This window comes from Microcaecilia unicolor, chromosome 7 (genome assembly GCF_901765095.1).
Source record: "Microcaecilia unicolor chromosome 7, aMicUni1.1, whole genome shotgun sequence".
NCBI classification, from domain to species: domain Eukaryota; kingdom Metazoa; phylum Chordata; class Amphibia; order Gymnophiona; family Siphonopidae; genus Microcaecilia; species Microcaecilia unicolor.
Window position 1 is genome coordinate 234,430,879 of NC_044037.1, and position 23,152 is coordinate 234,454,030.

The 23,152-nt window shown below is 44.0% G+C and overlaps 1 protein-coding gene across 1 annotated transcript in view; it reads left to right on the forward strand.

Moving 5' to 3' along the window:
* LOC115473687 (sodium channel protein type 2 subunit alpha-like) overlaps positions 1-23,152 on the forward strand; it is a 381,519-nt gene that overhangs the window by 128,349 nt on the left and 230,018 nt on the right. The window contains exons 13-14 of the mRNA XM_030208710.1: positions 2,033-2,377; positions 11,161-11,293. Of these exons, the coding sequence (XP_030064570.1) occupies positions 2,033-2,377; positions 11,161-11,293 (478 nt within the window). The remainder of the gene's footprint in view (positions 1-2,032; positions 2,378-11,160; positions 11,294-23,152) is intronic.

The window sequence follows — 23,152 nt, forward strand, 5'->3', positions numbered from 1 at the left end:
ATACTATGGGTTTTCTCTGTGTCAGCTTTGTTGCTCTTGATTTTATTTTGGCTATGAGACACTATTAATGTTGTATTGAACAGTGTCATTCCTGCTGTGGTACCCAGACTGGCCAGTGTACTGGACAATGGCTTCTACCCTAGCCACCACTCTCCATATTTCCATATTAGTGATCTCTTTAGGAGGAACAAGAGACAAACCTTTCTCGCTCTCTCTTCCAAATGGGAAGGTAGCAAGCTTTAAGGATCCAGTTTAAGCAATATTATTTCTGAGAAAGGAAGGGGGAAGACTTGCAGGCTTATTTTCGAAAGAGAAGGATGCCCATCTTTTGACACAAATCGGAAGATGGGCGTCCTTCTCACAGGGTTGTCCAAATCGGTATAATCGAAAGCAGATTTTGGACGTCCCCAATTGCTTTCTGTCACAGGGACGGCCAAAGTTCATGGGGGCGTGTCAGAGGCGTAGCAAAGGAGGGACTTGGGCGTTCCTAACACATGGACGTCCTCGACCCATAATGGAAAAAAAAGGGCGTCCCAGACGAGCACTTGGATGACTTTACCTGGTCGTGTTTTTCTTACGACCAAGGCACAAAAAGGTGCCCGAACTGACCAGATGACCACCAGACAGAATCGGGATCACCTCCCCTTACTCCCCCAGTGGTCACTAACCCCCTCCCACCCTCAAAAAATCTTTAAAAATATTTTGTGCCAGCCTCTATGCCAGCCTCAAATGTCATACTCAAGTCCATGACAGCAGTATGCAGGTCCCTGGAGCAGTTTTAGTGGGTGCAGTGCACTTCAGGCAGGCGGACCCAGGTCTGTTCCCCCCCCCCCCTACCTGTTACACTTGTGGTGGTAAATGTGAGCCCTTCAAAACCCACCACAAAGCCACTGTACCCACATGTCGGTGCCCCCCTTCACCCGTAAGGGCTATGGTAGTGTTGTACAGTTGTGGGTATTGGGTTTTGGGGGGCTCAGCACACAAGGTAAGGTAGCTATGTACCTGGGAGCAATTTATGAAGTCCACTGCAGTGCCCCCTAGGGTGCCCGGTTGGTGTCCTGGCATGTCAGGGGGACCAGTGCACTACGAATGCTGGCTCCTCCCACGACCAAAGGGCTTGCATTTGGTCATTTCTGAGATGGGCGTCCTTAGTTTCCATTATCGCCGAAAATCAGAAACGACCAAGTCTAAGGACGACCATCTCTAGGGATGACCTAAATGTCAAGATTTGGGCGTCCCCGACCGTGTTATCGAAACGAAAGATGGACGTCCATCTTTTTTGATAACACGGGTTTCCCCGCTCCTCCATCAGGACGTTTTGTGAGGACGTCCTCAACAAACCTTGGGCGTCCCTTTCGATTATGCCCCTCAGAGAGACCAATGCTGCAGTTAATAAGTGAAACAGAGGCAATAACCTGTGGCTCAGCTATCAGGGGTCACTAGCGTGCTATTGACAGTATGCTTCAGAAAGAAAGCCTCCTGGCTTCTGCCCAATTTACTAAGCTTTCTTTTCCCATGGAAACAGCCTTAGGGCCCTGTTTACTAAGTCGCGCTGTAGGCACGCTAATTTTTAGTCCCCGCTAAAAAGTTAGCGCCCCTACAGCATGGCTTAGTAAACAGGGCCCTTAGTTTTTTAAATGTTGCAATTGGAATATGTAAGTTTTTGACATCAACATCTGCTCTGTTTATATTTTGCATGGTACAAAGAGATGTGTCAATGTTTGTTTCTTTGGTTTTGCACTGTATGCAGAGTATGGCTTCTTGAGGGTTCAGTTTATTTTTGTCTACATATTTCTATCCTCACTGTTGTGGAATTGAGTTTTATTCTGTGCTAACCCGCCCTTTCACTTTAGTACAATTAACACAGGGAAAATGTACATGCTGAGTGCATCAGTGATAATATGGTCATGCTGCTGTGTTATATGTGGAGGTACTTTCTTGTGATATACATTTTTTTTTAATCATAGTCAATGATTAATTCATTTTGTGAGTCTTAGTTAACAATATCTCTTTTTTTTTTATATATTTACAGTCGTTGCTGAGTATCCGTGGTTCCCTGTTTTCCCCAAGGCGCAACAGCAGAACAAGCCTTTTCAGTTTCAGAGGGCGAGCAAAGGATATAGGGTCAGAAAATGATTTTGCAGATGATGAACACAGCACATTTGAAGATAATGAGAGCAGAAGAGATTCCCTTGTGCCAGGTAGACCCTGGGAACGACGTAACAGTAATATTAGCCAGACAAGTAAATCATCTAGGATCCTGCCAGTGTGTCCAGTGAATGGAAAGATGCACAGCACTGTGGACTGCAATGGAGTTGTTTCCTTAGTTGGTGGCCCATCTCTCCCTACGTCGCCTGTTGGACTACTTCTGCCAGAGGTGATGGTAGCTATTCAGTTCTGTGATTTTATACAATAAGGATGTTTTCTATCATTTAGATTTACTCATATCTTTTCCTAGTGTTTCAGTAGAGTAGGCTGACAGAGGAAAAATCCCTGAATGGATAAAGCTGGATTATTTTGTGGTACATTTTATTGGATCATCTATGAATAGCTGAGCTCCCACTCTCACTGTAAGCCTGCACTTACTTCAGAACTGTTAAGCTCCCACTTTTATAGCAGTCTACACATTTATTAGAACTGCTGCGCTCCTGTTTTTACGGTATTCTACACTCTTATTAGAGTTGCTGTGCTCCAACCTTTATTGTAGCCTGCTCTTGGGGAAGGCTTTCCTCAGCCATCATCTTTCACAAATGCGGTATATTATCTGCATTTATTAAATAAAAGAAACTTCAGATAAGAAAGAGACTTCAGGTGTGTACTCCAAGATACTGAGACCTTACAGAGAATCAACTATCTGATAGGAGACAAATTAAAGAAGAACCCTATCCCAGAACTATTCCCACCTCCTATATACACTAACATAATACTGGACCTGGAGCCACTACTGATCTCAATAGCTCAAAGGCAAGCCAAAAATACATAAAACACAAAAGACCAGAACACAAGATTCCATACCAAAGAACAAAGTCCTATCACACACCCTATCAAACACAGCCTACTAGCAGCCCAAAGTGAACTAATACCAAAATGAATACCATCAAATTACTCCTAACAATCTACTCCTTATCACTGATCCACCTAACACTAACCACCCCACTCGCAGAAAGTAACATCATCCCCATACTACATAATCATCAAAGATTGACCAGATACACCCCACCTCATCAAACTGACAACAACCAAAACAAAGGAAGAACTCCAACATACGGATAACCCCAACAGAAGGGAAAGAAACTTCATATCAAACTCACATTAACAAAGAAATGACAACCAACAAAAATCCACACAACACCAAACGTAGAAGACCCATACAAAAAATTCAAGTGGGTTACATCAACGCTAGGTCCGTAGTAAACAAATCAACAATAGTATAACAGACTGGATCACGTCAGAAAACCTTGATCCACTTTTCATCAACGAAACCTGGATCCATGATCAAAAGGACCCTATAATCCTAGACCTTTGCCCTCCAGGATACAAAATCGCTCACTGGACCAGTAAGGAAAAGAGAGGCGGAGGCATAGCACTAATCTATCGATCCCACTTTACCACCAAAACTACTGCCGAGTCCATAACAACCCAACTTGAAATTTCCTTAATCAGAATCCACAACAAAACCCTGCTTGATCATCTGAACTGTGTCTTGTTTTATAGACCACCAGGTAATTGGAACGAAGGCCAGACAAACTTCACTGACTTCATTTCAAACACTTATGCAACCAACTCCAATATACTAGTATTAGGAGACATTAACCTTCACCTAGAAGACCCAAACTCTACCAGCGCATGAGAATGTAAGGAATTCCTCCACTTATGAGATCTCAAATGGCCACAAATGCAAGCAACCCATGTCAAAGGGCACACACTCGACCTCATTTCACACAAACTGTCAACAGACCAGAACCTAATAATAGATATTAAATGGACAGAAACACCATGGACTGATCAATACAAACTAAACCTATCCCGAAAATGGCGGAAGAAGGGTTCACACCGCACACAAGAACACACAACCCACAGCACAAGAGGCCAAATAGACTCGAAAACATTCTGGCAACAGATATACAATAACGAATGGACAGGACAAACAGACTCCACATACTGTCTCACAGAATGGGATAAAAGATGCAGAAGCATACTAGACGAAATAGCACCCTTACGAACAAGAACCTCACGTAGGCATAACTCCATACCATGGTTCAACGTTGAACTGAAAACACTAAAAACACAATCCAGGAAACTCGAATGAGCATGGAAAAAAAAATAAAAGATGAACACACACTCAATGCATGGAAACAAATACAAAGAAAATACAAATACACAATAAGACAGACCAAAAGGTCATACTATAAAACTAAAATAGGGCCAGATTACAAAGACATGAAGAAACTATACCAACTCGTGAACAAACTACTAGACATCACAGTGGTCACTACAACCAATACAGACATCCCATCTGCAGACAAACTTGCTAAATACTTCAATGAAAAAATTGTAAACCTACGCAACACTCTACCTCAGGACAATACCGATATCGAAAACTTCATCAATGGCTTGGACCCAACCCTTGGAGAATACCCAGCTGACCGAACTTGGTCAAACTTCTCTCTTCTCACCACTGAAACAGTTATCCAGGCGATCAAAAGGTTCTCCAACACCCAGTGTAAATTGGATACCTGCCCCAGCTACCTAATAAAATCCGCCCCTGACCACTTCATAGCAGACCTCACATCCCACCTAAACTACATGCTTCAACAAGGTCTCTTCCCTAAGGAAAATGGCAACATCCTACTCACCCCAAGGATAGGAAACAGAGAGTGGAGTTAAATGGGCAGTATTCACAATGGAGAAGGGTAGTTAGTGGGGTTCCTCAGGGGTCTGTGCTAGGACCGCTGCTTTTTAATATATTTATAAATGATTTAGAGATGGGAGTAACTAGCGAGGTAATTACATTTGCTGATGACACAAAGTTATTCAAAGTCGTTAACTCGCGACAGGATTGTGAAAAATTACAAGAGGACCTTACGAGACTGGGAGACTGGGCGACTAAATGGCAGATGACGTTTAATGTGAGCAAGTGCAAGGTGATGCATGTGGGAAAAAAGAACCCGAATTATAGCTACGTCATGCAAGGTTCCACGTTAGGAGTTACGGACCAAGAAAGGGATCTGGGTGTCGTCGTCGATAACACACTGAAACCTTCTGCTCAGTGTGTTGCTGCGGCTAGGAAAGCGAATAGAATGTTGGGTATTATTAGGAAAGGTATGGAAAACAGGTGTGAGGATGTTATAATACTGTTGTATCGCTCCATGGTGCGACCGCACCTAGAGTATTGTGTTCAATTCTGGTCACCGCATCTCAAGAAAGATATAGTAGAATTGGAAAAGGTGCAACGAAGGGCGACTAAAATGATAGCGGGGATGGGACGACTTCCCTACGAAGAAAGACTAAGGAGGCTAGGGCTATTCAGCTTGGAGAAGAGACTGCTGAGGGGAGTCATGATAGAGGTATATAAAATAATGAGTGGAGTGGAACAGGTGGATGTGAAGCGTCTGTTCACGCTTTCCAAAAATACTAGGACTAGGGGGCATGCTATTAAACTACAGTGTAGTAAATTTAAAACAAATCGGAGAAACTTTTTCTTCACCCAACGTGTAATTAAACTCTGGAATTCATTGCCGGAAAATGTGGTGAAGGCGGTTAGCTTAGCAGAGTTTAAAAAGGGGTTGGACGGTTTCCTAAAGGACAAGTCCATAAACCGCTACTAAACGGACTTGGAAAAATCCAAAATCCCAGGAATAACATGTATAGAATGTTTGTACGTTGGGAAGCTTGCCAGGTGCCCTTGGCCTGGATTGGCCGCTGTCGTGGACAAGATGCTGGACTCGATGGACCCTTGGTCTTTTCCCAGTATGGCATTACTTATGTACTTATGTATACCAAAAGATACCAAGAAAAAATCAAACGAAATTAGGATTCCGCCCCCTCCATAGCACTGAAACAGTACTAATTACTCTCCTAGCCAAATTCAAACAGGAAATAGCAACAGGTAAAAGCATACTTCTCCAATTCGACATGTCTAGTGCACTCGACATGGTAAACCATAATATACTACTAAGACTCCTAGATTACTTCGGGATCGGAGGAAATATACTTAGTTGGATCAAGGGTTTCCTAACCACTAGAACATATCAAGTGAAATCAAATTCAAACATATCATCACCGTGGAAAGCAGACTGCGGAGTACCTCAAGGATCACCACTATCACCGATCCTTTTCAACCTAATGATGACCCCACTAGCCAAGTCCTTATCTGACCAAGGCCTTAACCCTTTCATCTATGTGGACGATGTCACAATATACATTCGTTACAAACATGATCTGACAGAGATCACCAACGAAATTAAGCTCAGCTTGAACATCATGAACTCATAGGCAAATGCATTTCAACTAAAACTCAATACAGAAAAAACACAGTCTCATCCTCTCATCCCAATACAACGCGAACAACCCCATAAATATAAACACCCCAGATTACACCCTCCCCATCTCAGACAGCCTGAAAATCCTCGGTGTTACAATCGACCACAACCTTCCAATAGAGAGCCATGTGAAATCTACAACAAAGAAAATGTTCCACTCAATGTGGAAACAAACACGTGAAACCATTCTTCCCGAGGGAAACATTTCGCAACCTGATACAATCAATGGTTCTAAGCCATATAGACTACTGAAATGGAATTTATGCAGGATGCAAAGAACAACTCATAAAGAAACTTCAGACCACTCAAAACATGGCAGCCAGGCTTATATTTGGAAAAACGCGATTCGAAAGCACCAAACCCCTCTGAGAAAAATTGCACTGGCTCCCAATCAAAGAATGTATGGCTTTCAAAATCTGCACCCTGGTTCATAAAATTATCTACGGCAAGGCCCTGGGATACATGACAGACCTCATTGACCTGCCAATCAGAAATACAACCTGATCAACACGAACATATCTAAACCTCCACTACCGAAGATGCAAAGGACTCAAATAGAAATCATCTCATGCATCCAGCTTTTCCTACAAAAGCACACAACTATGGAACGCATTACAAAAACCCGTGAAAACAACGTATAATCACCTAAACTTCTGGAAATCACTAAAAACTTACCTGTTCAAAAAGGCATACCCTACCGACCCAACTTAAATGCCTGAACCCTGCAACACTACGAAACCAAAGTGCATAATGGACATAACGTAAACTCTTCCTCTATACGATTCCCTAATATGTCTGTTCCACATGAACCTCATTCTACCACAACATCTCTGTGTAACTGTTTATACCGGAATTGGAGAACGCCTTTACGGTACTATCCAGCTTATAATTGAAAGAGAAAAATGCCTATATTGGGACCCAAATCGGGAGATGGGCATCTTTCTCCCGTGGGCGCCCAAATCGGTATAATCGAAAGCCGATTTTGGGCGTTTCCAACTGCAATCCGTTGCGGAAACAGGTAAAGTTGATGGGGGCTTGTTGGAGGCGTGGTGAAGGCGGAACTGGGGTGTGGTTATCGGCCGAGGAGAGATGGGCATCTTTAGCTGATAATCGGGGAAAAAAAAGGCATTTTTACCGCGATCTTGGGTCACTTTTTTTGGATCCTTTTTTTTCACGAACAGGTCCCAAAAAAGTGCCCCAACTGACCAGATGACCACTGGAGGGAATCGGGGATCACCTCCCCGGACTCCCCCAGTGGTCACTAACCCCCTCCCACCAAAAAAAAACCCACTTTAAAAACTTTTTTTCCAGCCTCTATGCCAGCCTCAAATGCTGTACCCACCTCTATGACTGCAGAATGTGTTCTATCCTGTGACAGCCTTTCCCTGGTTCTGATGTGGCTCTCGGGTGAGTGTGACACCTTTTCTGTTATGCGCACTAAAGAGTCACATCAGCAATGCATTGTGGTGGGTGTAGGGTATTGGGATCCGTGATTCCAGTAGCTTGTGGCAAATGCTCATGATGTTGGTAGGCTCTACTCCCATGGTGCTTTTCCCCCTGCTTACTGGGTCAGAGTGTGCCCTGTTTTGTTTCCGGTAGTCCTTGAGGTAGTGGCCATTTTTGTAAGCCAGTTTTAGATCCCTTTCACGTGTTAGCCATGTTACAGAACTTAGTTCTTCCCTTGAATGTGGCTGAAAGAGGGCATTGTACACCATTCTGCCAGCTCTGACCTACTGCTCATCTCAGTACCAGGGAGACTCGTTGCCAGTGGGGCACAACCTCTGATCTGCAGTTATCTGTGAGTAAGCGTGCTTATTCCAATAAAGGACGTTTTCGGAGAGATTAGTCTTCAGGTGTCAACTGGTGTGCCAATGTTATATAGCAGCAACCAGTCCTAGAGGCCTGCGTGTATGCAGGTCCCTGGAACACTTTTAGTGGGTACCGCAGTGCACTTCAGCCATGCGGACCCAGGCCCATCCCCCCCTACCTGTAATACTTGTGCTGGTAAATGGGAGGCCTGCGAAACCCACTGTACCCACATGTAGGTGCCCCCTTCACCCCTAAGAGCTATGGTAGTATTGTACATTTGTGGGTAGTGGGTTTTGGGGGAGGGGGGTTGGGTGCTCATCACCCGTGGTAAGGGAGCTATGCATGTGGGAGCGTTGTCTGAAGTCCACTGCACTGACCTCTAGTTGGTGTCCTGGCATGTCAGGGGGGGGAGTGTACTACAAATCGTGGCCCCTCCCACGACCAAATGGCTCGGATTAGGACGTTTTTGAACTGGGCGTTTTTAGTTTTCATTATCGCTAAAAAAAACAAACGCCCAGCTGAAAAACGTCCATTTTTTCGAAAATACGGTCTATCCTGCCTCTTCACGTACCCATTTTCGGACATAGACGCCCATGGAGATAGGCGTTCGCGTTCGATTATGCCCCTCCACGTAAGCCACATTGAGCCTGCAAATAGGTGCGAAAATGCAGGATACAAATGTAACAAATAAATAAAATAAATAAAGATGTATTGAGGTTGCATAGATGCCTATTTTCAAAAGATTTATGCAAGTAAAATCTGCTTTCATCTGCATTAATCTGGCCGTTTAGAAATATCCCTTCTTTGGGTAACAATTGGACAAAGTTATCTGGATAAAAAGGGGTTGGGCCTGAAGGGGTAGCAAGTGTGGGATAATGCTATATTTCACACTGTTGACTAAGGCTCTGCAGCAGCCAGCTCTACCTCTTGCATAGTTTTCCATGGTGATTGTGTCCGAGTAGCAAACAGTAATATGGATGCTGAAAGCACTTAGTCTTTAGTTCTGTGAATTGTAATGCCAATCTTAATTAAAACCCTATCATGTGTTATTGCTTACAATACATGGGATAAAATTTAGTAATACTACACAAAACGTGTGACAAGGACTAGAATTGACCTGTAATTTAACAGTAATCATGTTTCTAACCTGTGGCTTTCTTTCTAGGAGGTTTACAGTTTGTACCAAACCATTAAGAAAATGAATTCAGAGATATTGTGATGACATTATACATCACATCTACTGTACAGTTCAGCCTTAGATTCAGGTGACAGGAAGCCCTTGAAAGGGCAGAGCTGGATGCTGCAAAGTCTCAGTGCACAAGGGCTGACGATTTCTACTGTAATTTTTGTTTATGGAAATGCTGCAGTGGTGCTTTTGAACTGAATTTATAGAATAATGGCAAGATAAGGGGAACGTGATGGAGAAACTTCCTCCTCTTCTATCCCTATCCCCTGGGGTTGCATATGTGTGCACACATTTCATTTCTGGTCATGTCAGCCTGGCAGTTTCCATAGAAGTCCTTGGCCTGGGACTACATACCATAATTCCCCTCGTATCACAGTACTATGGATCCTTAAACCTGGCCATTAGGTATTACTGTTGAACCGTGTCTGAGTCTTCCTTCTTTTCGAGACTGAATACTGCCTTCTTAGCAGCTAGCGTTGGCCAGCCCAGGAAGCAGTCTTGGCCCGGAAATTGAATTTCGGTCCTTGGCATGGCACTGCCACTGAGCCACTGGGCTGGCTGTACTTAAAGTTTTGTCTTATAAAAACAAATTTTAAATAAATAATCAATTTGGAGGGATATAGATTGTTTGAAAGCGAAACTATGCTCCTCAGGCAGGCTCTGCATACTTGGCACCTGATGCTTCTGTCTGAGAAAGGAGGGTGCAAATAGGTGATATTTATTTCCTTTCCTCCAGGAAACCCAAAAACACAGGTGTGACTATAAGCAGATTTCAGTCTATTTGGGAGCCTTATGAAAACAAAGAAAAATATAGGCAGATAAAGACCATATGGCCTACCCAGTCTGCTCTTCCATGCCCTCTGTTCTCCCTAGCAGAGATCCTTACTAAACTTCTCTTTCTCCTGCAACCCAAGGATGTCTTCTCAATAGACAATTCCTGGTTTTAGCTTTTGTCTCCTTTAGGCTGGATGTTTTCTCCTCCTTTGGTGGTGTACTGTAGAGGCAGGTGGGGGATAATTTTGCTGTGGGTTGGGGTTTTCTGTTGTATGGAGGTATTTATATAACTAAAATATTGTTGTTATTGACTGTTGGGTGTCAGAGCTACTGCTGCAGTCATCGTTATGTGTTCTTTTTTAATTAAAAAAAAAAAAAAGAAAGTGGTACTAATGCCTCTGTATAGGTCTTTGGTGGGACCTCATTTTACATAAAGGTTTTGGAGACCATAAAAGGATATAAAGAGGTTAGAAGTGGTCCAGTGAAAAACAGCCAAAATGCATGGGGTCTCCTGCCAGAAGTCATTTGTGATTAGACTTGAGGAAGTAAATGTACTTTAGAGGAGGGACAGGGAAGGTATGGTACAGACATTTAAATTCTTGACAGATATTGTGTGGGTTTTTTGACTATTGTAAATGTTTTCAAATACTGTTTTCAGTTAGTACATTTTATGTTCTGTAACTTAGATCTTATATTTCATTAATATTTTAAATTGCTTTGATATTGTATTGAAAGGCAGTATAGAAATATTATTAAACTAAATTTTCTAAAGTGTACACATTGTATTACTTGCACAGGTGTGATCTCTGATTTCGATGTCATTTTAATTCATCAATGTTTGTCTTGCAGGGCATTACAACAGAAATAGAGATGAGAAAGAGAAAGTCTAGCTTCTATCAGGTTTCGTTGGATTTTTTGGAAGATTCTGCTCAAAGGCAAAGAGCCCTGAGTATAGCCAGCATACTAACAAACACAATGGAAGGTACACTGAATAATTTTTAAGGCCCCTTTCAATAAGCAAGATTGAGTCAGGCACACAAGGAGTGATTACTGTAAACTGCTTAGTTTGACTGTCTTTGCTTAAAAGTGGTTTTAATTAAATAAATAAAATGTCATCAGATGAAACTAGGATGGAACAGCTGTCCCTGAGTTCAGAACCTAATGTAAAGTTCTGAGCATGTGTGTCCCTTCCCTTGCACAGTAGACTCCTTATTTTCTTCAGTTTTGTTTTTTTGTGCTGTACCGAGCGGGCCTGAAATAATGGTCTTTCACCTTTATATGAGTCTCTGGTTTACCAAAGTTGTCTCTGTTGTTTATGGTATGTAATTTATTTTTCTTTATTTCTTTAAAAACAAAAGTTGTTTTATTTAATATTTACCTTGTGGGACTACCATAGGTCCGAGGTTCAAAGCAAAGCCAGAATTCAGGTCTTGTCTGTCCTACAGAAGAAAGATAGCCAATTATGACACTTAACAGCCTTATTTCATCTCTTTGAGTGTTGACCATCACCAAGAGAAGGAATGTGACTGAATGTCCTGTCAAGTACAATAGAACAGCCTCAGTTGCCTCTTTAACTATGATGAATCAGAGGGACTGATCTTGAAAATGAAGAACAAAAACTGCTCTGTGCAGAGAATACTTTACTCTGTACAGTTCAATAGGTGCTCTGCTGCTGATATTGCCTTCATTTCCACATGCAGTCACTTCAAAAGGCACCAGTTTTATCTGAGACTCTACCTAAAGTGCCCTTGTTTTCAGCAATGTCACACACATCTGGATAGGAAGATTTTCTTAAACTGCATGGTTCAAGTGCAGTAGGAAAGCACCATCATCTTATTACAGATGACAGCAATCATGGTGCTACCTGAAAGCACAAAAAATTCAGTTCTACTTCTGCGTCATCTCTTGCTCCTATGAGAACTCATTGCAGTTCCAGTGTAGACAAAAGCTTTGGCACCATCTGCCACAGGCCATTCTGCTTAAGGCAATATTTCCAGTTTATTCCCACATTGTCGTGTGTATAGATATGTCCAGCCTAGAACCAGCAAGCAAATATCCTCTCTTCTACCCAATTAAAATGCAGAACTCCTTATTCTGTCCTCTGATTCAGTACAGTATCACTTCACTGAACGCTTCATTTTTATAGCAATTAGTGGACAAGCTGTTGACTTCCACATGGGCTCTTTTGAAAATGGCAGATTAATCTTCTCCGTTCATATCATTGCCCAAGAATCGGCATTTTCAAGCAAAAGTTTTGCCAGATTCTTCTGGCGCGCATGCTTGGACGACTTCCCGCCCGTTGCGTGAGTGTGTCTCCTCAGTTCTTTTTTGTCCGCAACGAGGTAACAGGAATTTTTATGTTCTCCTTGTTTTGGCCCACGAACAGAGTCTGACAACTTTTTTCTTCTTATTTTAGCGTCATTTCTAAAAGAAAAAAAAACTAACCTCATGGTTCTCTTTAGTCTTTTTCCCCTTTTCTAAGTTTTCTTTCATTTCGTCCGCGTGGTCGGGGTTTTTCCTCTTTTTGTTTTGTGCCCCTTTTTTCTTTAACAGGCACAATCGTGTCTTTTGATTTCGCCAAAGCCGTTTTTCCTTCCATGTCATCGAAGACATCCAGCTGCTTCAAACGTTGTACTCGGTGCAACCGGACCATCTCGGGTACCGATACCCATGACTGGTATATCCAGTGCCTTGGGCCCGACCATAGCCCAGCCGCTTGTAGTTTGTGTCTTCATATGAAGAAACGTACCTAAGCGTCGAGAGAAGCTTTTTGGGGCTCAGTCCGGTCCTTCGACATCGATACCGAGGTCGTCTGCATCAACATCGAAAGAAACATCAACGTCTGGAAGAGAGGTAATGGCTGCTGAGAGACCAACTCGAGCTGGGAGCAGTGAGGCATCGAGCGGGTCTCCACTTGTCTTGAAGCCTCCTGTTATCCAGGCCCCCCGGGACCGACCTTCGTCGGCCCCGAGGAGACGTCAGGATTCCATGTCCTCCTCGTCAGTACGGAGGAGTCTCGATGACGGGCATCGAACGAAGGACTCCACCTTCAAGAGAGCCAGGAGTACTAGAGACTTTGCTTCGGTGCCCCCAGGCAGAGAAGCTAGAACTCTTGATTCATTTGGGAGGAAGACGTATCAGGCCGCTATGCTCGCCGCCAAAATTAAGTCTTACCAGCTCTTCACAAGCGTACACTTGCGGGACTCGATACGGAAACTGTCGAGCTTGGTTGATGCACTCCCTACGGAGCTGGCCGAGCCTTTTTGCCAGGTGGTCAGGCAGCAGAAGGCGTGTCGAAAGTTCCTGGCCATGGGTACGTTTGACAGTTTTGATGAAACATCCAGGATTGCTGCTCAGGGTATAGTGATGCGCAGATTCTCATGGCTGTGTGTCTCTGACCTGAATCATTCTGTCCAGCAGCGAATGGCAGATGTTCCTTGCGGGGGGGGGGGGGGGGGGGGGGGACAACGTTTTTGGTGAAAAAGTAGAGGATCTTGTTAATCAGATCAAGAAGCATAATGATGCTATGGATTCTCTTTCCCACCAGGCGCCTTCTGCTACTGCCTCCTTATCCAGGAGGTATTTTGGGGGGGAAGAGTAGTGCTCCCTATTCGTATCCTAGGCGTAGGTACACTCCTGCTTCTCGGCAGCCTGCCCAGGCTCAGCCCCAGCGCGCTCATTCTCATCAACAGCGTGCGTCTAAGGCCCATACTGCTCCCCAGCAAAAGCAAGGGACGAGCTTTTGACTAGCTCCAGTTAAGCATAGCCTCAATAAAAGTGTCCGTATCGGACGACTTACCGATTGGAGGGAGGTTGATATTTTTTCACCAAAGGTGGCTTCCAATAACCTTTGACCGGTGGGTTCTTCAAATAGTCCGGTTAGGATACACCCTCAATCTGAAATCCAAACCTCCAAATTGCCCACCGGGAGCTCATTCTTACCGCTCCCAGCACAAACAAGTACTTGCAGAGTAACTCTCCGCCCTTCTAAAGGCCAGTGTGGTCAAGCCCGTTCCACAAGGGGAAGAAGGGCTGGGATTCTATTCCAGGTACTTCCTTGTGCAAAATAAAACGGGGGATGCGTCCCATCCTAGACCTAAGGGCCCTGAACAAATTTCTTGTCTGAGAAAAGTTCAGAATGGTTTCCATGGGACAGAATCAAACAGGTGGGACAGCCGGCGATCTTTCTCTCACTGGACGCTGAGAAGGCATTTGATAAAGTGCTATGGCCCTATTTGTTTGCACTGCTGAAGAAAGTGGGCATTAGTGGGCAATACTTATGTTGGGTCATGGCGCTCTATCGCCACCCTATGTCTCAGTTACGAATTAATGGTACATACACTGATTCATTTGAATTGTTTAGAGGTACTAGGCAGGGGTGTGCCTTGTCCCCGCTATTGTTCGCATTAGCTATGGAGCCACTGGCAATCTTGGTTAGACAAGATCCAGAGGTGCAGGGCATTCGAATAGGGTGGCAAGAAACTAAAATTATGCTTTATGCTGATGATGTCCTGCTTACACTTTCACAACCTGAATCCTCACTGAGAGCAGTGATGACGATACTTCAGGGGTATGAACAAATCGCAGGTCTCAAGATTAACACTCAAAAATCAGAACTCATGCCAATACAATGCTCTGCAGGGTTACAAGAGGAAATACAATCTCTCTTCCATTTTCAATGGTCTCCTAAATTTATTAGATATTTGGGGGTAATTTAACACCAGATACGGGGGATTTATACCAAGAGTGGAGGAGTGGCCTAGTGGTTAGGGTGGTGGACTTTGGTCCTGGGGAACTGAGGAACTGAGTTCGATTCCCACTTCAGGCACAGGCAGCACCTTGTGATTCTGGGCAAGTCACTTAACCCTCTATTGCCCCATGTAAGCCGCATTGAGCCTGCCATGAGTGGGAAAGTGCGGGGTACAAATGTAACAAAACAAGAGAACTTTGTCCCTAAATTGCGGGAACTCCTGCAAGAATTAGAGAGTTGGGGGGGGGGGGGGGGAGACTGCAAATGTCATGGATGGGCAGAATAGCAGCGGTAAAGATGACAATGCTTCCCAAGTTGCTTTACTTATTTATGGCGGTGCCTGTCTCTGTGCCACATAACTTCTTTCACACACTTAATAAGAATATGTTCGCCTTTATTTGGCGCAAGAGGCCACCCCGAGTGAATCGTAGAATACTATATCAATTAAGAAAGGATGGGGGCATGGGGGTTCCGAATTTGGGGTTTTATTACAGAACTGCTCTGTTTCAAATACTAGCCACGGTGCAGAGGGGTCCAAATAAGCTGTGGACCTATGCAGCGCAGTGGGGGTTGAAGGGGGTGCCGATATGGGTGGTGTCGTGGCTTCCCTTACAGTTGCTGAGGGGACTCATATCAGGATTGACGGGCCCAATGAGGGTGGCGCTAGAAGAATGGGCAAGATGTAGAGCAGCATGGTTCCCGGGGCGTAAATATCATCTGACTACGCCCATAATATATGGTACAGATTTTGTCCCTGGGAGGAGAGAAGGGGTGTATGGGCACTGGTCAGCGGCTTCTCTGCGACTGTTGGGTCAGATATGGGAGGATGGGAAATGCCATTCGTTTGAAACTTTAAAAGAGGAATTTGGCTTGGGGGACAGAGACAGGTTTCATTATATGCAGATCAGAGACTTTGTGCAGAAGAAAGCCAGAGAAGATCTGTCTCTGGTGGCCACGGAGCTTGAAATGGCAATGAGATCTGGGGAAGGTAAAGGAGGGATTTCCCGAATTTATAGAGCTTTACTTCATAAGTCCCAACCCTTAAAAATGTGTATTAATAAATGGGAGTCCCTATTGGGTTCTACATATGAACCAGAAACTTGGAAAAGGATATTTAAATGACTACTGTCATTTTCTGTGGCTACCCCCTTATTGGAAAATGGATATAAAATGCTGTATCAATGGTATATGACTCCCAGTAGGCTGTCCCGTATGTTTAAAACGGGATGGGCAAGTTGCTGGCGTAATTGTGGGGCGGAAGGAACGTTTTGGCATATATGGTGGGACTGTCCAAGGATACAGCAGTTCTGGCAAGATTTACAGATGAGACTGCAGAATGGCCTGGGAGCTGAGGTTGTACTAACTCCTGGGCTGTGCTTGCTGAACATTCCGTTAATGGAGGGACGTGGCTTACGTCATGGGCCCCTATCATACATTGTAACTGCAGCCAGGATTCTAATTGCAAGATACTGGAAGCAATCGGCGACTCCCACCGTGGATCAAGTATTGACTAAAGTGGACTATTGCTGTTTGATGGACAAACTTACAGCCCTAAGGCGAGGGGGCTTGGTGAGATTTGCAAAAACATGGTCCTCCTATGTGGAATGGCGAGGATTAACGGGGTGACATATGTATAGTGAGGATACTCTGTTGTAGGGGGAGTTGGATGTATACCTGAGATGCCTAGTGGGGGGGAGGGGGGGAGGGAGGTTGTGGATTCATATATGAGAAAGTTGTGTGATAAATGTGTTCAGCTATATGGGATGTATGTAAAGAAAAAAGTCAATAAAAAGAATTATTAAAAAAAAAAAAGAATGGTTTCCATGGACACCCTTCTTCCCATGATTCAAGAAAACGATTGGCTATGCTCTCTGGACTTAAAGGATGCTTATACACACATCTCAATACTCCCAGCTCACAGGAACGGCTGGGAACTCAGCATTTTCAGTACTGTGTACTGCCCTTTGATCTGGCGTCTGCACCCAGAGTATTCACAAAGTGCCTAGCGGTAGTCACAGAGTCGCTACGCAGACTGGGAGAGCATGTATTCACTTATCTCGACGATTGGCTGGTGAAGAGTACCTCGGAGGCAGGAACTCTACAGTCTATGCGAATGTTAGAACTACTGGGGTTCGTAATCAATTACTCCAAGTCCCATCTCATTCCACTTCAAAAATTGGAATTCATCGGGGCTCTGTTGAACACAAAGACAGCTCGAGCTTATGTTCCCGATACAAGGGCAGACAACCTCCTGTCCCTGGTGTCCATAGTTTGAACGTCTCAACAGATCACGGCTCGGCAGATGTTGAGACTTCTGGGGCACATGGCCTCCACAGTTCATGTGATTCCCATGGCAAGCCTACACATGAGATCAGCTCAATGGACCCTAGCTTCCCAGTGGTATCAGGCTGCGGGGAGTCTAGAGGATGTAATCCAACTGTCCACCAACTTCCGGAATTCTCTGCAGTGGTGGATGATTTGATCCAATTTGACCTTGGGACATCCATTCCAAATTCCTCAGCCACGAAAAGTGCTGACGATGGATGCATCTCTTCTGAGGTGGGGAGCTCATGTAGATGGGCTTCACACTCAAGGAGCCTGGTCCTTTCAGGAAAAGGTCTTCAGATCAATCTCCTGGAATTCCGAGCAATCTGGAACGCTCTAAAGGCTTTCAGAGGCCGGCTGTCCAACCAAACCATTTTGATTCAGACAGACAATCAGGTTGCCATGTATTACACCAACAAGCAGGGGGCACTGGATCTCGCCCTCTGTGTCAGGAAGCCATCCAGATGTGGCTTTGGGCATGCCGTCACGGCATGTTTCTCCAAGCCACTTATCTGGCAGGCGTAAACAACAGTCTGGCAGACAAGTGAGAAGGATAATGCAACCTCACGAGTGGTCACTGGACATGAAAGTCGCCCGCAAGATCTTCTGAGCGTGGGGCACCCCCTTGGTGGATCTTTTTGCCACTCAGATCAATCACAAGGTCCCTCAGTTCTGTTCCAGGCTTCAGGCCCACGACAGACTAGCGTCAGATGTCTTTCTCCTGCATTAGGGAACAGGCATCTGTATGCGTATCCTCCCATACCTCTAGTAGGGAAGACTTTGCTGAAACTCAAGCAAGAGTGTGGAACCATGATTCTGATTGCTCCCTTCTGGCCGTGTCAGATTTGGTTCCCTCTTCTTCTGGAGTTGTCCTTTGAGGAACTGTGGAGATTGGAGTGTTTTCCAACCCTCATCACCCAGAATGAAGGGTCACTTCTGCATCGCAACCTCCAGTCTCTGGCTCTCACGGCCTGGATGTTGAGAGCTTAGAATTCGCTTCCTTGGGTCTTTCAGGGGGTGTCTCCCGAGTCTTTCTTGCTTCCAGGAAAGATTCCACGAAGAGGTGTTACTCTTTCAAATGGAGGAGGTTTGCCGTCTGGTGTGGCAGCAAGGCCCTAGATCCTCTTTCTTGTCCTACACAGACCCTGCTTGAATACCTTCTACACTTGTCAGAGTCTGGTCTCAAGGCCAACTCCGTAAGAGTTCACCTTAGTGCGATTAGTGCTTATCATTGCTATGTAGAGGGTAAGCCTATCTCTGGCCAGCCTTTAGTTGTTCGCTTCATGAGAGGTTTGCTTTTGTCAAAGCCCCCTGTCAAACCTCCACCAATGTCATGGGATCTCAACGTCGTTCTCACCCAGATGATGAAAGCTCCTTTTGAGCCACTGAATTCCTGCCATCTGAAGTACTTGACCTGGAAGGTTGTTTTTTTGGTGGCTGTTACTTCAGCTCGTAAAGTCAGTGAGTTTCAGGCCCTAGTAGTGCATGCACCTTATATCAAGTTCCATCACAACAGAGTAGTCCTCCGCACTCACCCAGTAATTATCTTGGAATAATCTAAAAGTGTCACTTCAATCCTGGTATAATCCAAAATTGCCACTTAAAACCCAACAGGGTTCCCTGTTTCGCCAATCCAAGCTGCTTGAGGGGAATAAAAATTACAACAGAGCCAAGACAGTAGAACAATAATTGCAACTTCCAAATGGCTTTCCAGCACTAGGCACTCTCAAAATGGCGGAAGACACCACAAAAACGCCCAGATTTAAATTCCGGTGTCCTACATCAGAATGTTGAATATATTGACATCCCTGCCTACACCTGTCACAAAAAAGCTTTCCATTCTAGCGCCAAATTCAACCCTCTAGGGTTCACAGATGGTAAAGGAAAAATCCACCGCTGTTCATGCTGTCTAAGCAAGTGTCTGATTTCCCCTCTATGCTCCATAAAGCATAATTGTTCCAGTACTACACACTGGATATCAGCATGAAACATGCTGTTTAAAAAAAAATGCATTACTAAAGATTCAGTTAACTTATTCGCCTGAATACAATGTCTGTGCTCAATCAATCGTGTTTTTAATTGTCTGGAGGTTTGACCCACATAATATAAATTGCACGGATATTTTATCAAATAAATCACATTGCATGAGGCACATGTGGTTTCATCATGCAAAGGATAGACTTCACCAGTGTGGACATCCACAAACTATGTAGAACCCCACAGGATGGTAGGAATAATTAGAAGAGGGATGCAAAATAAGACCAAGAACACTACATTGCCTCTGTATCGCTCCATGGTGCAACCTCACCTTGAGTATTGTGTTCAATTCTGATTGCCGTACCTCGAAAAAGATATAGCGGAATTAAAAAAGGCTCAAAGAAGAGCAACCATAATGATAAAGGGGATGGAACTCCTCTCATACGAGGAAAGGCTAAAAAGGTTAGGGTTCTTCAGCTTGGAAAAGAGACAGCTGAGGGAGATATGATTGAAGTCTATAAAATCTCGAGTGGTGTAGAACGAGTAGAAGTGAATCAATTTTTTTCTTTTCCAAAAAGCACAAAGACTAGGGGACACTCGAGGGAGTTACATGGAAATACTTTTAAAACAAATAGGAGGAAATATTTTTTCACTCAACGAATGGTTAAGCTCTGGAGCTCTTTGCCAGAGGATGTAGTAATAGCGGTTAGCATATTTGGGTTTAAAAAAGATTTGGACAAGTTCCTGGAGGAAAAGTCCATAGTCTGCTATTGAGACAGACATGGGGAAGCCACTGTTTGCCCTGGGATTGGTAGCATGGAATGTTGCTACTATTTGGGTTTCTGCCAGGTATATGTGAGCTGGATTGGCCACTGTTGGAAACAGGACACCGGGCTACATGAACCAGTCTGACACAGTATGGCTGTTCTTATGTTGTTATGTAAAAGAAAATGTGATTGATGAATATAACAATGACTTTTCTAGGCAACTCTCTAAGGAAGAGCCAGTGAGAATTGTTTGTTCATTGCCAAACCAGCCTTTTTCATGTTCACATGATCGTGTACTTTGAAACCAGAAACTTGAAGTACATTTGTAAACTTTATAGGGCCGATTCTGTATCTGGATGCCTCCATTTAGGTACCGTGAAGGCCACACAGTGGGTATTATTATAGAATGCATGTGTAAACAGATAGCATGCCAAGCATATAGGTACCTGCACTTATATAGTGTAAGTGGAGGCACCTAAGTGCAACAAAGATGTGCATAACTTCACAGTATTTTGTAAATTAGCCAGATAAATGGAAAGCACATCTGTGTCTCACCCGTGCTCTTCCCCTGTGTGTGCCCCCAATGCAAATACCCACTATGTAAGTTATATGGGTATTTGTAGACTAGCAGTTAGGTTGATTATTGACATTTAATATGTGCGCACATGCACATGTATTTGTGATGTGTAATATGCACATCAATATAAGCACCCAATTTGTAGAATTGCCCTTTATTTGACAAGTTATTTACTAGTTAAACTATTCATTATAGCTGGATATGTTCTGATAGTAAAGGGAGTGAAAACAGTTGCTCAGATGCTGTTCTTTAGATGGTCATTCTACATTTAATCCTTGTTTGCTCAGTGAATATTAGGATAGGTTGTTTTAATTACCTCTTGGACTGGTTTGTGAGGTCAAGGTCAGGACCGGCAAGATGGGAGGCCAAAAAACTTCAAAAAATCCACTGAATTTAGCACCAATCTCTCATTCAATTACTCAATCCAAGCAAGAAATTACAAATTTAAACCAAAGGGTTTACTTAAACTTGGATAATATAGAAAACATGGGACAACTTCTCAGTGGCTTGGGTAGCTAGAGACCACCTTCCTATTAGTTTGTATATGATGCATATTTAGGGAGGATCAGAGTTTCCCAACCAAAGGACTTCTCCTTTCCTACTGTCATGTAGGAGGGAACATCTTTGGTCTGGAAACAATGAAATCTTTCCAAGTCAAAAGTTCAACAGGTAATACTTCTAATCAGTGTTTTGTTTTGTTTTTTTGTAGGAAAAAAGGTACCGGTAATCATACAAGGCCAACCTTAAGGACAGGGGCACTATCTATGACTCAGCCCCTTTAGTAGCCACACCTATTTTACCAGCAATGGCGCATATAAAAAGGCATAATTGAAAATAGTACACCAGTCCCTAGGTCCAACAAAAGAACCCCTAAGAGTGACGATAAACTAAAATATGTAGACAAAAATTCTGGCTGAAAGCTCCAAAAACCAGATTCTGGCGTGCAGGACAACACCAGAAAAATAAAAATATTTTCCCCTTGTACTGTATAAACATTGCAGATGTAAATTTCAAAAACTGGCATATTCCATTCAGTGCATTACAAATTAACAACTGCAAATAAAACAAAAAATTAACACAGCTACACACTATTTTATCTTAAATTAAAAATAAAATTCTTTTTCTACATTTGTTGTCTGGCCACATACTTTTTTTTTCAATTGTGTTGGTCCCAGTCTCTGGTTTCTACTTTCCTCACCTTCTCTTAACTGGAATTTCCTGTTCGTTTGTCATTTTTCTCTCCTCTTCCTTTCAGCTTTCTTCAGTTTATTTTTTGCCTCTGTCCATATTTAATTCTTTCTTACTATCCAGTCTTCAATTTCCCTCTTTTAACTTTGTCAATCTACAGCTTGCCCCTCTCTCCTCCCCACTTCCAACCAGCATTTCCCCCCACTCTCTCCCCTCTGCATTTCCCCTCTCTCTCTCTCCTCTGCATTTCCCCTCTCTCTCTCTCTCTCTCTCTCTCTCTCTCTTCTCCCCTCTTCCATCCATCATCTCTTCCTTTCTTCCTCTTTCAGCCATCATCTCCCCTCTCTCTCTCCTCCCCACTACCATGGAGCATATCCCCTCTGTCTATCTATCTCTCTCTCCCTCTCTCGCCTCTCCACTTCCATTCAGCATTTCCGCCCTCTCCTCTCCATGTCCATCCATCACCTCCCCATCTCTGTCTCCTTCTATCCAGCATCCTACCCTGTCTTCTGTCCATCATTTCTCCCCCCCCCCCCCCCCCCCATTTTCTCCAGGTCCGCCACTGCTACTTCTCCCAACGAGCAGCAATGGCACGTAAAACAAACAGTAGCAGGTGTGGGGCTGCAGTGCTTGGGTGTGCATCGCCGACTCTGCTGGCTCCAGCACAGGAAGTTGATGTCAGAAGGGCAGGGAACCGGTAGAGCCGACACCAGGCACTCAAGCACTGCAGGCCCGCACCTGTTGCTATTTTCTTTGCCTGCTGCTTCTCATGGAGAGCAGCAGCGGCTGCTGGAGAGAGATGGGAGATGGGGGGACTAGCAGGAAAGAAATAAAAAGATGCCAGTATACCGTACTGGCACAAAAAAAGCTCTGCTTCTAGTATTTATTTTATTTTTCTTACATTTATACCCTGCGCTTTCCCACTCATAGCAGGCTCAATGCGGCTTACATATTATATACAGGTACTTATTTGTACCTGGGGCAATGGAGGGTTCAGTGACTTGCCCAGAGTCACAATGAGCTGCCTGTGCCTGCAGTAGGAATCGAACCCATTTCCCCAGGACCAAAGTCCACCACTCTAACCACTAGGCCACTCCATTGCTTTTTTTGAGGGGGTACTTGGAGGTACTAAGTACTGGCACTTTTTCTATTGTCTGCTAAAATTGACCCTTGAACCCCAAGTTTTAATGAAAGAGCTCAGGCTACACATCAATTCTGCCTTGTCATAGATTCTGTGACTGGTTGCAGGGAGCCTGG